We start from the raw sequence: 17,378 nt of genomic DNA on the forward strand, positions 1-17,378 counted from the left end.
CAGTTCATTCATTCTCATGGCTGTGTAATCTTGTTATACAAATAGATCACACATTATTTAGCCATTCTCCTATTGATAAACATTTGTGCTGTTTCCAGTTATTTTGCTATTATATCAGCACCACCTTAAATATCCCAGAGGGATTCTTCTGCACACTTTAAGAACCACTGGGCTTTTATAAATGAAATGAGTATTATTAAAATTGAATAGTACTCAGCTGCAGACATTTGCAGTTACCAACAGTTAGAAATGGACCTGGAACAACTGACTGGTTTAAAATTTGGAAAGGAATACATTAAGGCTGTATATTGTCACCTTATTTAACTGACATACAGAGTACATCATGTGAAATGCCGGGCTGGCTGGAGCTCAAGATGGAATCAAGATTGCCAGGAGAAATATCAGTAACTTCAGATATGCATATGACAGCACCCTTATGGCAGAAAATGAAGAGGAATTAAAGAGCCTCTTGATGGTGAAAGAGGACAATGAAAATCAGCCTAAAATGCAACATTAAAAAAACTAAGATCATGGCATCCAGTCCCATCACCTCATGGCAAATAAATGGGGAAACAATGGAAACAGTGACAGACTTAATTTATTTTCATGGGCTCCAAAATCACTGTGGACAGTGACTGCAGCTGTGAAATTAAAAGACGCTTGTTCCTTGGAAGAAAAGCTCTGACAAATCTAGACAGCATATTAAAAAGCACAGACATCACTTTGCCAACAAGGTCTGTACAGTTGGAACATAAAGAAGGCTGAGTGCCAAAGAACTGATGCTTTTGAACTATGGTGCTGGAGAAGACTCTCGAGAGTCCTGTGGACAGCAAGGAGATCAAACCAGTCAATCTTAAAGGAAATCAACCCTAAATATTCATTGGAAGGACTGATGCTGAAGCTGAAGCTCCAATAGTTTGGCCACCTGATGCAAAGAACTGATTCACTGGAAAAGACCCTGATGCTGGGAAAGATTGAAGGCAGGAGGAGAAGAGGGTAACAGAGGATGAGCTGGTTGGATGGCATCACTGACTCAATGGACATGAGTTTGAGCAAACTCCAGGAGATAGTGAAGGACAGGGAAACCTGGCGTGCTGTAGTCCATGGGTTGCAAAGAGTTGGACACGACTGAGCAACTGAACAACAACAACAATAAAACCATGATAACCACTGCCATTGAGTATGGTTTGCATCTACACTATAGCCTTATCCATTCTGTGTGATTTGTTGGAACAAGCAATCAGAGAAGATACAATGAGTACATTTTACTGATTTCAGGTTGGAGAGCTTTGCAAAACAGGGAGATGGCAACACAGTGTGGGGGACATGATTGTGAAAAGGAAATGTTTACTTGAGAGCCCTGTCTCAGCCAGGTTGCAGGAGTGTCTCTAATGGATTTGAAACAACCCCAAGAAGGGCTTTGTCCAGTGTTGAAAAGCATTCAGAACAAACAGACTCAGATTGACGGTTCCTCCCCAAGTCTTGCACACTGGCTCATTTCGGGAAACCCTTTGGCAGCTGCACAGGGTAGTGATGTGGCCAGGATTCTTCGGCTCAAAGCATGAAGAACACCAGGGGAAACTCAAGCATGAAGCAAGAGCTGGACTCTTTAACAGGGAGGTTGTTTGTGGCTTTGTTACTGGAAAATGTGAGTAACCTTAATAAGGCCAAAGTGTGGAGACACAGCAATTACAAAATGAAGAAGGGGGTGGAGTGAGACACTGGGGACATAAAAGCATCAGCAGGTGCCCCCAACGGCACTGCTCTTCCAGAGCCAGACACACCAAAGATGAGGTGAGTCCACAGTTTGCTCCTATCCCTCACTTTTCTCTGGATTATTTCATCCTTCTTTGGATATATCTTTTATCTACATGACAGCCTGAGTATAGGAGAGGCCTACAGGAGAAATGCAAAAATATAACGAAGATAAATAAGGCAAATGGACTAAATTATAGACTTTGTTTGCTTTCTGATGCACAGCGTGCAATGTTTTATCCTCGTAAAGCTTCTCAGGGTTTGTTCTGTCCTTGGCTCTGACTCCCGATTATTTAGGATGGATCTCACTCTTCTTTGCCTGGGGGAATCTACTCATGTGTTTGGTTTTAGAGCCAGGAAGCACCAAGGCTCAACCTGTATTTATAAGAATTATCTTCCAAATATTAGCGTGTTTGTAGAGGATCCTCTATGTTCTATGTGCTGCATAAGGTTCTGGAGGAGATATTGGAAATGGATTAAAGCTTGGTCCTTGACTTCTAGGAATTATGAGTTTGGAGCAGTCCTTTCAGTCATTACCTCATTGTTTTCCAAATTTCATTCATTTGCACATCAGCTTCACGGTTCTCACCATATTCCTGTGCTGCCCATACTACTATTCTTTTTGTAACATTCTCTCTGGGGTGTCACTGGCAGCTCAGTGGTAAAGAATCTGCCTGATAATGCAGGATTCGATCCCTAGGTTGGGAAGATCTCCTGGAGAAGCCATCCCCTTCTCCAGGAGATCAACCCTACTCCGGTATTCTTACCTGGGAAACCCCAAGGACAGAGGAGCCTGGTGGGCTACAGTCCATGGGGTCGCGAAGAGTTGGGCATAACTTGGTGACTGAGCACACACATAGTAAGTAAAGGTTTACTATGCAAAGATTCTCTGCTTTTCTGTGTCCATAAAAGGTGATGTTTTCAGGTGGTGCTGTCTTTCCCATGAGACGTGACTTTCTCTAAGGAATAGCTTTTTCCTTGAGATTATAAAGTTTTCATCTTTGTGGGGAAGCTCCTGTGGTAGGCCTCCGGACGTTTTTTCCCCCTTTTTTGGCCACACCACATGGCATGCGGGATCTTAGTTCCTCAACCAGAGATTGAACCTGGGTCCAGGCAGTGAAAGCTTTGAGTCCTAACCATTGGACTGCCAGGGAGTTCTCCCTGGCATTTTGAATATGCCTATTAGCAGATTTTAAAAAAACGTATAATGAGAAAGACCAAAAGTGAAACATTTGAGTGACACAAGGCACTCAGATTTTATCAAAACAGAAAAATTTTTTTTTCTGAAATGTTGAAATAATGAAACTAGGAACTTAACCAAGCCATCTCTGAGTAGTTGCCATCTTCCAGGGAGATGGTCCACGGGTGGGTATGGCCTGTGTGCTGATGCCCATGTGCACAGGCAAGCTTTTACGGACTCAGTTATCATCCAGGTAACCTTCTGGAATTTGGGAGTTCGCTATACGACTTCCTGAAGTCAAATTATCATAAAATAATAGAAACAACTACATCAGTGTTTTATTATGAAATCTCCCCAAAGTAGAGAGTAGCATAATGATAACCCCCACGCCCACCCCCACCCCATCGTCTAGATATCCACATGCATTAGTGGAATCCTCGTAGCCCAGCACCTCAGGGTGCTTCCCACTCCAAGGGAGGCTTCTCTTTGCTGAGGAGCTCATATGTTGCTAACAATTTAGTGTTTCCTGAATCCTGCTACACACTGAGGCCCGATCCCTTCCTAATCTTGCTTGCTCTACTCTGAAGCTGCTGTAGAATTCCCAGCAGCACGGAACACACGGGAACCTCTGTGACTGGGAAGCTGCTAAAGTATGCATGTGGGTGGGTGAGGGGTCTCTAGGTAACAGGAGCGGGGAGTGTGCGTGTTTAAGTGGGGAGACCAGCAGTGCCCTCCTTTCTGTCTTCTCTGCAGCGCCCTGCAAGCTGTCGTCACTCTCCTGCTCTGCGGGCAGCTTCTCGCGGTGGAAACCGGCAGTGAGGCCACAGGTAGGTCTGCCTTTGGGCGAGGGCTGTACCTGGCCGCACTGCTGCATCCCACTTGGGCCCATCAGATCTGCATCCTCTCTGGGAAAATCCAGTTGCTCCTTATCCTGATCTCTGGTCTTTCAGTATCGTAAAGAACATTGGGGAGCCAGCCAGCCAGCAATCTCTCCTGGGCTTCCATTTCGGGTGTGGGAGGTTGATATGCTGTTTCTTCTCTCCTGACTTTTCCAGTCTCTAGGGGCAGTTTCTGAAAATGAACCTTGTCCTCCTGTTTTCCTTTGCAGCCGACAGCTGCCCAAAGGCCCCCGAGATTGCTAATAGCCATGTGGAGTACTCGGTTCGCTATCAGTGTGACAAATATTACAAACTGCATGCTGGAAATGGTAAGCCTGGGCGAACGCCTCCGGGTCCTCCTGTCCCAACCCCGGACTGCCTCAACACAGTCTCCAGTATTGCCACGACTGCCAGTCACCTTGACCATTGTCTGTCCTGCTGGGCTTTACTGGCACCCGCAGCTCTTGGCTTTAGCATAGCGCTCCTCCCTTGCTCCTCTTCCCCCGCCCTCCCTGCTCCTACTTCTCTGACTCTGCTCTTTAAATACCTTCTCTCCTAGTGCTAGGTCCAGCTTTTTGCTCATTTTTTTTTTTTTTTTTTGTTTTGTTTCAGGGGTGTATACTTTTAACAATAAGCAATGGATAAACAAGGACATTGGACAGCAACTTCCTGAATGTGAAGAAGGTAGGAAGTCAGGCCTGGGAAGCAGATTGAAAGTGGGTACTGAGGGGTTGGGGCATGGCAGGTATCTTGATCGAAATATCCTCAAGGAACATCCTCCCTGTGAGGCCTCCTCTGGGCACACACCAGTCGAGGACAGGGACTGGGGGGACCACAGGTGGCCGGGCAGAGACGTGCACAGGCAGGTGATGGTTCCCCATAAAGTTCACTAGGGATGCATTCATCTGGTCTCCTGGGCACTGACTGAATCCACTTCCACAGAGGATCAGGGGACCCTGTATGTACAGAGAGCCCACCTAGAGATCCCTGGGCCAAGGGTAAAGCAAGCTGCGGGAAGAACAGGTCGAGAGAGGGCAGAACAAAAGCGCAACCCGTGGGAATGTGCTACAAGCGGCTGGAGATGGGTCAGGACTCCACCGTCACCAGGAAGAGCTGGTGCTCTCTCCTTCTGGGAGGGAGGGAGTTTGATGTGCAAACCAGCTTCTTCTGTTCTGACTTTTCGCATCTCCAGGGGTTGTTCCCCAATATGAACCTTCTCTTCCTCTTTTCCTTTGCAGATGACAGCTGCCCAGAGCCCCCCAAGATTGAAAATGGCTACGTGGAGTACTTGGTTCGCTATCAGTGCAAACCCTATTACACACTGCGCACCTGTGGAGATGGTAAGGCCTAGACGAATGCCTCCTGTCCCTCCACTTCCACGGGGGATGGAGCCAAGGTGACTGGTCAGAAAGGGCATGTGCTTTCTGGAGCCAGGAGATTCAGGTTCTAATGAGGGTTTTGTCACTGGCAGCTGTGGCCTTTTGGGAAAATTAACTCTCTTCAGCCTCGAGTTTTCTTCCTTGTTAAGCAGAGGAGATGCCACGTAGCCTACCCATCTCAGGGTGAGATCTATATAAAACAGGATGGTGATGGTGATGATGGCAGGGAGCCCTCACCTCATGAGCGCCACGCTCCCGCACTGGGTAGTTTTCTCCACAGATTTGCTCACAGAGGTCCTCACAACACCCCTCTGGAGACACTATTATTTATTTTTGCCAAGTTGCACAGCTTGTGGGAACTTAACTTCCTGACCAGGGATGGAACCTGTGTCCCCCAAATTAGAAGCTTGGAATCCTAACCACTGGACCACTAGGGAATTTCCAAGAGAGGATTATTATTCTCATTTCACTTCTGAAGAAACTGAGGCATAGAGAGGTTGATAAATTTGCCCAAGTTCAGGTAGCCTGTATGAGGGAAAGTCAGGATTTGAACCCTGATTCCAACCCTGTACTGCCTTGACACAATCGCCTCGGCCACCTAGACCACCATCCGTCTGCTGGGCTTCACCGGCCCCCAGCACTTGGCTTCTAGCACCGAGCTCTTCTGTTCCTCCCCCTCCCTGGCCCTCCTTCCTCCTATTTCTCCGACTCTGCTCTTTAAATATGCTCGCTCCCAGTGCTAGGTCCAGCTAGTGTCCCTTTCAGCTTGTATTCTTTCATTTTGTTTCAGGAATGTACACCTTTAACAGTAAGAAGCAGTGGATAAATAAGAACGTTGGACAGCAACTCCCTGAATGTGAGGCAGGTAGGAAGCCAGGGGCCTGGGAAGCAGACTGAAAGTGGGTACTGAGGGGTTGGTGCACGACAAGCATCTTGATTGGAACATCAAGGCACATCCTCCCTATGAGGCTTCCTCTGGGCACACACAAGCCAAGGACAGGGAGCGGGGGCACCAGAGGTGGCTGGGCAGAGATGTGCGCATGCAGGTGACGCCGCCCCTTGAAGTTCACTAAGGATGTGTTCATCTGGCCTCCGAGGCACTGACCGAGTCCACTGTCTACACTGTCCACAGAGGATCAGGGGACTCTGTATAGAGAGCCCACCTGGAGAGCCCTGGGCCAAGGGTAAAGCAAGCTGCAGGAAGAATAGGTTGAGGGAGGGCAGAACAAAACCGTAATCCATGGGAATGTACTACAACAGGCTGGAGGAGGGTCAGGACTCTCACCAGGAGGGGCTGTGCTCTCTCCTTTCCCTCCTGGAACAAGAGGGTTTTGTCCACCCTCTTCTGCTACTTGGGCTGTGGAACCACTAACCTGCTGGGTATCGACTGCAGTATCTATAAAACCTGTGTTCCGGCCAACATTGCTTCATGTCCCTATTTATTCAGAGAGAATGAACCTTGGTAGCTCCTTGTCCTTACACTCAATTTCAGGGATCGTGGACCTCTAGTTGTGATAAATCACTTAAATATACCTAGAGTTCAGCAGCTGGGGTTTGAAAATTTCAGTGCTGTTTGTGAGTCAGAAAAGCAGGAAACAGAACTCTGCTTTAGTGATGTGAACATTAAAAAAAAATTTTTTTAAACTGTAAGCATTGGGGACGGGAGGAGCAGAAGGTACGGGCAAAGCATGTAAATGTTTCTAGCCCTGGAGACATGAAGAGCGATAGTTTTGGACAGCAGCAAGAGTTGGCGTTTTTATGTTTCCCGGCCCAGAGGACACTCACACCCCGCTCCTATTAATGATGGTCTTGCTCTCAACAGTGTGCGGGAAGCCCAAGCACCCCGTGGACCAGGTGCAGAGGATCATCGGTGGCTCATTGGATGCCAAGGGCGGCTTTCCCTGGCAGGCCAAGATGGTCTCCCAGCATAACCTCATCTCGGGAGCCACGCTCATCAATGAACGATGGCTCCTCACCACAGCTAAAAATCTCTACCTGGGTCACAGTAGTGACAAAAAAGCAAAGGACATCACTCCTACTTTAAGACTCTATGTGGGGAAGAACCAGCTTGTAGAGGTGGAGAAGGTGGTTCTCCACCCTGACCACTCCAAGGTAGACATTGGGCTCATCAAACTCAGACGGAAGGTACCTGTCAATGACAAAGTAATGCCCATCTGCCTACCTTCAAAAGATTATGTGAAGGTGGGTCGTGTGGGTTATGTGTCTGGCTGGGGGCGAAATGAAAACTTCAACTTTACGGAGCATCTGAAGTATGTCATGCTGCCTGTGGCTGACCAAGACAAGTGTGTGAAACACTATGAGGGCGTCGACGCACCTAAAAATAAGACAGCTAAGAGCCCCGTAGGGGTGCAGCCCATACTGAATGAGAACACCTTCTGTGTCGGCCTGTCCAAGTACCAGGACGACACCTGCTATGGCGACGCCGGCAGCGCCTTCGTCGTTCACGACAAGGAAGACGACACCTGGTATGCGGCCGGGATCCTGAGCTTTGACAAGAGCTGTGCTGTGGCTGAGTATGGTGTGTACGTGAAGGTGACCTCCATTCTGGACTGGGTTCGGAAAACCATCGCTAACAACTAAGGCGGGGCTGGCTAGGAGCAGCTGCCTGGAAGGACGAGGGGAAAGCTGCACAGGAGTGGAGGGGACACGAGTGCAGTGTGGCGCTGGTGGGTTCCAGCCAATAAAGAGCTTGCTTTGCCTCACTTCTGCAATGTGTCTTGCATTCTTTACCACTGAGCCCCCAGGGAAGCCCGTCTGTGCTGTTTTTAGCCTTGGTTTTTTTTTTTTTTTCTCTCACTGACGGTACAGCAGCAGCCAAGTGCTCTAGACTTTACTGGGAGTGTGGCAGAAAACACCCGGGCCAACTGGAAATCCCTAAGGTGATACGAACTGTCCCACTGGGGAACTCATGATCACTGAATGAGCGCCTATTCGATGGCAGGCCTCAGGGAGGTCACAGTTATCCTTTGTTTTATAGACAAGGAAATAGAGAGTCAGAGAAGTGATTTGCTGAAGGTTACCCAGCTATTAAATAGAAAAGCTGAATCTTGAACCTTTGTTGTTGCTTAGTCACTAAGTTCTGCGACCCCCATGAAGACCCTACCAGGCTCCTCTCTCCATGGGATTTCCCAGGCAAGAATACTGGAGTGGGTTGCCATTTCCTTCTCCAGGGTATCTTCAGCCCAGGGATCAAACTTGCATTTCCTACATCGACAAGTGGGTTCTTTACCACTGAGCCACCAGGGAAGCCCAAAGCTGAGTTCTGAACCTAGGTCTGTCTGAACACAAACCCTGAGCTCTTTTCACAGCATCCTCTGCTTCTTCCGAGTGGAGGAGGAGAAAGAGAGAAGGCTGGTGAGAAAGACACTGGCTTGAGCGGCACGAGTGTCTGACAGATACTACTCCGTTGCTTGTGCTCCAACACACCAGCACTTCGGCTAACACAGTAAGATGTATAAAGGCAGGGTTTCTAGATTTGCTGGGTCCAAGTCACAGCTCAATGACAAACCTGCCAAGTTCCCTGAGCTCCCTGCCCATTAGTGTCCTGGGCTCTCCCACGGGGGGCGTAACCCAGACAGGCTCTAAAGCGCCATCAGTAGAAACATTCTGGGGCTGGGGGGAGTCAGAAGTCTCTTCCTGAGGAGGGGCTGCTTTTCCCATTTGGAAGAAAGCAACCCTCAACTAGGACTCAAACCACAGCCATCTGAGTCTTTCATTTCACAAAGATAAACTGTTCTTGCTATGAACAGTTTCCCAGAACAAAAGTTCCGGAGCCCAGCCCATGAAGCTCTCCTTCTAACTGAAGAAGAAGAGTTCTAAGTGAGCCACACACCTTTACTCAGCACACTGGCCCTTCACCAGCATACAGTCTTGTCACGGCAAAATGCGGCCTCCCCTGCTTAGGGCTTAAAATGTCGACTGGTGTCACTACTCTCTCTCTAGTGTTCTGTCCTTCCCTGTGATGTTGTCACAGGCACTCTCCAGACCCATCGATAATGAAAAGCAGGTTGGAGCTCACAGGCCAAGGAACAACTGAGACCTGTATTCTAGAACCTGCACAAGAGACGATGGCCAGAAAGTCAAAAATAACACAAACATGTAAAATCCTGCTTCTAAGCATACAGTTATACCTCTTTCTTCTAATAATACCTTCAGCACTAAGTTTTTTTGAAGAATAAACCATCCAAGTTTTTTTTGAAGAAAAATCTGATTGTATTAAGTGGCTTCTGCCTCTAAGGAGAAAAATAAAACTTTCGCTATTTTGTCACTTTCCTTATCCCCTCTACCTTCCTCCCCGGCAGCACCTCCTGCCCACCTGCCTCCCCCTCGGGTTTCAGTGACACTGAACTCTGTGGAGCCCTCTCAACACGCATGCTGTCTCCAGCCCCTGGGCCTGCCTCCCCCTGGTTCCCCCTAATGCCCTCCCCCTTCTCCATGAGTACTTCCTACTCTCCTTTAAGGCTCAGGAACTGTCTCTTCTAAGCTTTTTTTCCATCCTGGAGTCATTTGCTTTGTGCAGTACCTGGCATAGGATGGGGGCATACAGTATGTAATTAATAAACACTGTGGAAGGGAGAGCAACTATGATGGGAAAAAAAACACAAACCTGGACTTCAGAGAAGCATCACCAAAAAGCCCTCAGGAGGAAAGGCATGAGAATCTTATGCGTGACAGTGCTGAGTTTTTGCTGTTATCTGAGCACTTCTCACACCTCAAATGCCGTGTAATTTAGGCTATGAGGGACAGAAAATCCAACCAAAGTGACACGTGGTAAAGACGTTTTATTCTTTCACAGAAATCTGAAGCCAGGCAGGTCTAGAGTCCACTCGGGAGCTTGATATCGTCATCAGGGACCCAGGCTCTTTTCATCATTCTTTTCAGCATGTTCATTTTTCATCCCAGGGCTGGTTGCCTCATGGTCCTAAGATGGCTGCTGTGGTTCCATGCATCACGATTACCAACGTAAGCAGGAAGTGGGGGCCAGGAGACAATGGAGGTGGTGGTGAAAGGATTTTGTTGTCTCATTCCTGAAGTGCTCTCTCCTTTATCAATGAAGGCCACCCAGGTGCCCAGCAACCTTCCTCCTCTGACACGTTTGTCACAGAAGACTTGGAAAGGAAGCACCCGGCAAAGGGGGACAGTTGTGCAGTGACCGTGCTGCCCTGCCTGAAGGCCAACAGCTGCCAAGCGGGTCGTGTGCTGTCTGGCGCTCTGCCTTCTGGTTCTGCATACGTTCTTATTCTAGAAAGTCAGTGCCATTAGCTCCATGAGAAGAGGAACCTGTCCAAGTGGTGAAGGTTGTGCCAGGGGGCCCTGAGAGAGCAAGAATTCTTCATAAAGTTATTAAAACCGGCAAGTCCTATATAGATGATACTTCTTTCTAGCAGTTCTGAGATCTCTTTCCAGTCTTGAGTCTCTGAAGTACAGTTTTCTCCTCAGAAAGAGACGGAGCTCCGGGAGAGATTGGCTCCTACTGACTAAGGGTACTTAATTTTTTGTTTAGCTCAAATTGGGTGCTGGACAGTAAAGGAAGTCCAAGTTCTCACCCCTGGGGCAATTTAATAACATAAAAGCTGGTAAAATGAACAAGCCAAGATACCTTTAAAATTCTGAGCCAGAAAGTCTTGCAGATAAAACCACCTTGGCCACTATCAGTAGAGACTGATATATTCCAAGAGAACCTGGGATAGTAGGTGAGCATGAGATAAATACATGCACGGAGGGAAGGCGAGGCTGAGGATGAAGGAAGGGGTGGGTATGTACACGTAGGGTAGAAAACAAGTGTTTTTGCTCTTATGTGAACTGATTTTCTAGTTTACTCAATGTATCAAATAAACAGTTGAATCAAACTGTCCTAGCCAAATTTAGAAGGATTCTGTATTATCTTAAAGAATAAAGAAAAGCACAATATACAGAGAAATTAAAACACCCACACTGGGGAAATTGACCACGGCTGGCTTGACCTCTCTGAGATCTGCAGGGTGTAGACACTTGGGCATCCCCGAATGTCCCAGCATCAGTGCGGTCTTCTGCTTGGCGGCCGGTACTTTCTGTTGAGGTCAAACCTCTTATTCTCTGGGATGCTGACCATGTTTCTGAAGGACCCCAGGAAAACCGCACAGCTGGAGTTAGGTACTGTTTCGAGATGGGCCTTTCTCTTCAACTCTGATGGCAGTGAAAGCACTAAATGTCTTGATAGAGGAGGTCGTATTTGGGAATATTCTTGGGATCAATAGGACTTTGCACAATAAGTTTCCCCCTCATTGCGCCTCGATAAATTACTTCAATCAAATCTATGAAGTCTTGCTTGGTTTTGAAACTTCCCACAAACTTAGTGTGATCTGGAGACCTAAATAGTGTAGGAGAGAAACAACCTTGCTCAGAACTTTTCAAAAGTACTTGTAAAGCCTTCAGGATAAACAAAGTAAACAGCAGCTCTCTCACTTTCTTCTGGTCAGGGAGCCCTCAGACACAAAGCCTGACACTGATTCTCCATTTGTGATTACAGGGCCCATTTGACACATGACTAAAACCAGTGCTGGGGGCTGCTGGGAGAGCACGGAAGCCCTACCAGGTGGCCCATTTAAAGTCATTATAGCATTTGTTACAGTATGGCTTCTGTTCTTTGTTTTGGCTTTCTGGCCTCCAGGCATATGGGGTCTTAGCTCCCCCAGAAGGGACCGAACCCGAACCCCCTGCTTTGAAAGGTGAAGTTTTAACCACTGGACCATCACAGAAGTCCCTCATCTTACTTATTTTTGACAGACTCTGAGAAAGGATGACTTCAAAATTCTCCTAACTGAAAGCAGACAGAACGCTTGGTAAGGGAAATGCATGTCTTAATTTGCTGAAGGATCACTTCTTTCACAGATGCAGCCAATGAGTATCAAGAGTTTAAGAACAATGGCCCACTTTGTTTGAAATAAAACTCCTGGGAAACTGACAAAAGCTGTTCTGTATTTTCTGCAGTGATGGATGGTGAGTGCTTCACAAACTGTACTAGTCTCTCAGATTTTAGTAGTAAGTTAACATTCGCCACTCATACTGGAAACACTCTCATTTTGTACCAGAGTTACACACACACACACATTAGAAACTTCATCAACTGAGGAAACAGTACCAACATAAGACACACAAAGCCCCCATCACATCCAAGTGGGTGAGCTACTGAGACTGACTGGAGAAAAGAAACTTTGAAGACTATAGTGACTTCATGTCAATCTAACTTACCCATAATCCACTTTCATATGCTGCCCATTGAAGAAAAACACAGTAGATGGAATATAACTGATGTCAAAATAGTGTGTATAAACTGGGGTTTGGTCCACGTCTACTAGATAGATAGCAGCCATTTTACTTAAGTCAGAAGAGGTCTTAGAAAGCTGCAGATGGAGAGAGAGATGTGGATTACAACTGTTACCGTTTCTCTTGTGAGCCTTTTTACTAGAAGAATTTTCTGTGTGAAAAAAATTCCCGGACCAAGAATCTAGCCTGTTGGGAGTTCCACGTTAAGAGACAGTGTAACCCTATTCAGAGTCTGAATCACTATTGGTAGGGTAATGAGAGGGCCCTGAGAAAACTGGGTGAATATATTTCTTCTTTTTTCCTTCTATTTTTGATTAAAATATGTGTTTTTAAACTTTTCATGGATTTATAAAATCCATACTTGCTTAAATAAAAAAGTAAACTCAGAAATATGTGGTACAGATACTGCAATTCTCCCAAATCTCCTTGTTTCCAATCTCACTCATAAATGAGAGTTATGACGAAACAGCAGACCCTTACGTGGCACTTGCTGTGTGCTAAGTGTTCTAAGTGCTTTACACTTGTTGGCTCCTTTAATCCATACAACATTTCTAGGAGGTATGCAAGGCTACAGGCACCATTTCACAGATGAGAAAACCGAGCCACGAGGACATAATATGCCCCCAGTCACACAGCTGTAAGCAGTAAGGCTGGGCTCTGAACTCGGACAGCCTGGCTTCACAGTCTACACTCTGTGATACTCCACACCCCCACAGTTGAGGGTAAAATGCTCTGGCCGCTTTCCCACCAGGTTAATGCATCACACCCTCATTGTTGATCACAGTCATGGGGTTTCTAACACTGGATCCACACTGCAGGTGGCAGCAACAGAAAACGTGGGTGAGGTCTTAGTCCTGGGTAAGTCAGAGACCAGGATAAGCTTACTCTGTCCTGTACTCCCCTCTCGACTCATCAGACTGTGGAGATGTGCTGTGAAATCATAGATTACCATCAGGCACACACTGGAGGCGGCACCCCAGAAAAGCATATTTGCAGGCAAAGAAAACAACGTTCAGATCCCAGCTCTGCAACTTAGTGGTTCTGGGCCCGTGGGAAGTCACCTGACCTCCCTGGCATGCATCTCCCCTCTCGGGAATACTGATTATCCCACTGTGGGGAGCACTGAATGAGACAATGTTCACAGACTCTAGTTTGTAGCGTTTCTGGTCTTCCACTGCTTGTTGGTGAAACCGAGCTTCGGCAGCTGCTAGTGGGGAAGGACATCTAGGGCGGATTCCACACAATCACAGACTAGGCGGTTCGACTCAGGCAGGCACATCATCGGCTCTTGGTGGAAGTGTGCTAACAATCGAACAGCTGTACACCTGGGCCCTGCCTGCCCCTGCTCATGCACTCTGCAGACGCTGGCGTAAGAACGTATAGGTTTTTAATAAAAATCTTAAAAAATTCACTTACTATGTCGTCTAGCTGCAGACAGACCGGATCCTCGTCTCTCCCAAACCTGAGAACCAGCACCTTCTCTGCAGTACTTTTTATTGCTTGGTCTACTGCCTTTTTGCTACTCAGTTTGGGTAAGAGGAAGCTCATGTTGAAATAATCCGATTATCAATCCTCACTGTTGGTCCTGAAAGTTGCAATGTTTAAACACAGATTAAGTGCATGAGTCCCTAATTTTGAAACACTGTTCATTTTTGGAGTAGGTGACATGTATATTTTTCCCTCTTAAATGAAAAAATGTTTCATACAACATAGTAACAAAAAAGTACAAGGAATACACTAAATGCACAAACAGGTGGCAAGTAAGTCCACCAGTTATCAAGAAACAACACAGAGAGCTATACTGTAATAAAATCTCCCTCTCTCTCCCCTCAGAGGGCTTGGTTGCCAGCGCCCTGGGGTAGTTACCAGGCAACAACTTTCATTAGTTTTTCAGATATCTTTCAGAGTTTGTTATGCGTTCACAAGAAAATACAAAGATGTTTTTCCCCTTGTCACTCAAAAGATAGTGTATTCTATCAGTTGGTTCCAGCGGGAAAGAGATGCCATCTTCCAATTTGGTCATTGGCAGACTTTCATTGAGGCGGGGCACAGGAAACAACAGGGTGTAATGAAGAAGCCTCGGCTAGGAGGGCCAGGACGGGGCTCTGTTCTCACCCCAGGCCCGGAGGAGCCACAGGAGCGAGTACTTACCAGAACCGCGTGGCCGACGCTGATGGGTGGACAGGGCCGCTGTAAAGGGGGTCAGCCTGCAGAGAGGGGACGCAGCCACTCTCCTCCCACCCTCTGAGGCTAACACTAACGCTCCCACTGACTGACTCCAACTGGAACAAAGAGGGCGGGGGAGCTGCAGAGGCAAACAAGTCTCCTTGACACAGAGCAGTCTAGAGAGGAAGAGTGGATCTGGAGGGTGAACGACAGATGTCCAGCACACATACTTTACCCACTCTTCTGCACTTTACCTCACGTGTGAGTATCTTCCCATTGCTCTAAGCAGAAAACTCACACATTGCTTGTTACAGTACCATACTCTTCATGCATGTTCCATCCCTTTTGTACATTCCATCCCTTTTGTACAGCCTTTTAAAGACAGACATTTATATTATTATGAGTTCTAGTTTAAAGATTCTTGGTGTATGTCTTATTGAGTGTACCTCATTACATGCAAACAGATCAACTAAGAGGGCGTAAAAACCACACGTGCGCGCGCGCACACACACACACACACACACAAAATACAGAGCAGAACACTGAGATAGAAGGGGATTCTCATTTTCAGGTTCACAGTTACATTTTTAGCTACAAAAACAAGGACCAGAATCCATGCCATCAAATTTCTAGTCCAGTATTCCTTTTACTACAATGGAAGTGAAAGTGAAAGTTGCTCAGCTGTGTCAGACTTTTTGCGACCCCATGGGCTACACAGTCCATGGAATTCTCCAGGCCAGAATACTGTAGTGGGTAACCTTTCCCTTCTCCAGGGGATCATCCCAACCCAGGAATTGAACCCAGCTCTTCTGCATTGCTGGTGATTCTTCACCAGCTGGGTTACAAGGGAAGCCCAACTTATTTACTACAATAAGTCCTATTTTTATGATCAAGAATACTCTTTGATCAAGGAGCTCTATTTCTGATCTACAACAGACTCCACTGAGATACTTGATTTTTTGAATTCAGTCCCAGGGGACTGAATGCTATGAAAAGGGACGATTTCATTCTCTCTTTTTCAGTGACAAGTCACATTTTAAGATAAAACTCATGTAGGAAGGGAAACTGTCCCAGTAATAGGTCATACTTTTAATAGGAAAGAAGACTGCCAAAAGGGACTTTCGTCAAATGGGAGTGGCAGAACAAATTACTGATGAAAGGGAAAGTCAAAGAGAAGATGGATTTGTCCCACCACTAGAAATCAAATGACCAGCAACTTCTGTATTGTTAAGAGAGGAGGAAGCAGTCAACAGGGAGTGCGGAGGTAAGCAGGTAAGACAGTGGGACTGGATAAGTGTTGGAAGGAGGAGAGGGAAATTTCTCTTTAGGCATGGGGAGAGACCATGCCTAAGAAAATGTCCACAGCAAAGGATACCAATAGAGAACTGACAAAAGAAGAGGTAAAAATGGACAGATACATTCGGAAAGTTAAGCTTTACCTGTAAGCAAAGGAAAGCAAATTAAAAGATATATCTTTAAAAGTCATTCATTTGGCAAAGATTAAAAAAAAAACAGCAAGAGTGTGAGTGAACTGGCAGGCATTCAATACCTGATGGAAGGTAGAGAAACGAAACTTTTCTAGAAAAGAAATCTGAAATACTCTTTGACCAACAATTCCACTTCTGAGAATCTCTAGTAAATAGACATGTGCACAAAGATTTGTGTACCATTGCTAAGTGTGAAAAACTGGAAACAACCTAAACAGTCATCAGTAGTGGACAGAGGGAATAAATGATAATATAGCCCAATGATGTACTAGCACAGTGTCATTATATACTGGGTTAGAGGTGAATAATTGAAAAACCCTCATGATAAAGAAAAAAACTTTATAAAACAGTAGTATATCAAGTGTGCTCCCACTTTTGTACAAAAACCTAAGTATAATGCATATATAAATATTCACATAGAAAAATAAATAAAAATGAAAATGCCAGGGCTTCCTTGATAGCTTTGTTGGTAAAGACTCCACCTGCAATGCAGGAGACCCCAGTTCGATTCCTGGGTTGGGAAGATCCTCTGGAGAAGGGATAAGTTACCGATTCCAGTATTCTTGGGCTTCTCTGGTGGCTCAGCTAGTAAAGAATCCGCCTGCAGTGCAGGAGACCTGGGTTCCATCCCTGGGTTGGGAAGATCCCCTGGAGAAGGGAAAGGCTACCCACTCCAGGATTCTGGCTTGGAGAATTCCATGGACTGTATGGTCCATGGGGTCACAGAGTCGGACACGAGTGAGCGACTTTCACTTTCAACTCCGTCAGAGATTATCTCTGCGTGTGAACAGACGAAGTGACTTTTACTTACACTGTGGGCGCGCGTCTTTATTTCTCCCAAATATCCGACATATATATTTTTAATGATGCCTGTGGTTGGGCTACTTCTGGCCCACAACTGCTGGGGAAAACGCTACTTACTTTAATTGTACAGGTCACCTCCTTCTTTTCCACTTCAGGGTTGTGGACAACCCCGACACCTTCTCGAAAAAGCCGACTCAGACGGCTTTTTTTCCCCTGCCCCAACCGCGGCGGCGACCCCAATTCAAAGTAGCCTGGAGCCGTTGCCTAGCAACTCTCGGCCGACCACCAGAGCGGATGGAAACTGAAAAAGAAAACGCCCAGGCGCAGAGATGAACGCGCGTTCCGCTCTCAATAACCCAATGAGCACAAGAGGTTATTCTAGTCACCGCCCACCTAACCCTGC

The 17,378-nt window shown here is 46.5% G+C and overlaps 2 protein-coding genes across 3 annotated transcripts; one reads left to right on the plus strand and one right to left on the minus strand.

Annotated features, from left to right (window-relative positions):
- The first annotated feature begins 1,656 nt into the window (after window positions 1–1,656).
- Window positions 1,657–7,915, plus strand: LOC102279172 (haptoglobin). Its single transcript, XM_005896496.3, has 7 exons — window positions 1,657–1,794; window positions 3,689–3,762; window positions 4,044–4,142; window positions 4,426–4,497; window positions 5,052–5,153; window positions 5,983–6,057; window positions 7,015–7,915. The coding sequence occupies exons 1-7, from the start codon at window positions 1,790–1,792 to the stop codon at window positions 7,791–7,793; spliced, it is 1,206 nt and encodes a 401-aa protein (XP_005896558.2). The 5' UTR covers window positions 1,657–1,789; the 3' UTR covers window positions 7,794–7,915.
- Window positions 7,916–9,957: 2,042 nt separating this feature from the next.
- On the minus strand, window positions 9,958–17,341 carry TXNL4B (thioredoxin like 4B). Of its 2 annotated transcripts, none has more exons than XM_005896497.3 (4): window positions 17,093–17,341; window positions 13,935–14,103; window positions 12,444–12,595; window positions 9,958–11,562 (listed from the first exon to the last, which is right to left on the minus strand). In XM_005896497.3, the coding sequence occupies exons 2-4, from the start codon at window positions 14,064–14,066 to the stop codon at window positions 11,397–11,399; spliced, it is 450 nt and encodes a 149-aa protein (XP_005896559.1). In that variant the 5' UTR covers window positions 14,067–14,103; window positions 17,093–17,341; the 3' UTR covers window positions 9,958–11,396. The 2 variants fall into 2 exon arrangements, with proteins under 2 accessions (XP_005896559.1, XP_070244168.1); XM_070388067.1 differs by lacking the exon at window positions 17,093–17,341 and adding an exon at window positions 14,670–17,072.
- Between the last annotated feature and the right edge of the window lie 37 nt (window positions 17,342–17,378).

This window comes from Bos mutus, chromosome 18 (assembly GCF_027580195.1).
Source record: "Bos mutus isolate GX-2022 chromosome 18, NWIPB_WYAK_1.1, whole genome shotgun sequence".
Classification (NCBI taxonomy): Eukaryota; Metazoa; Chordata; class Mammalia; order Artiodactyla; family Bovidae; genus Bos; species Bos mutus.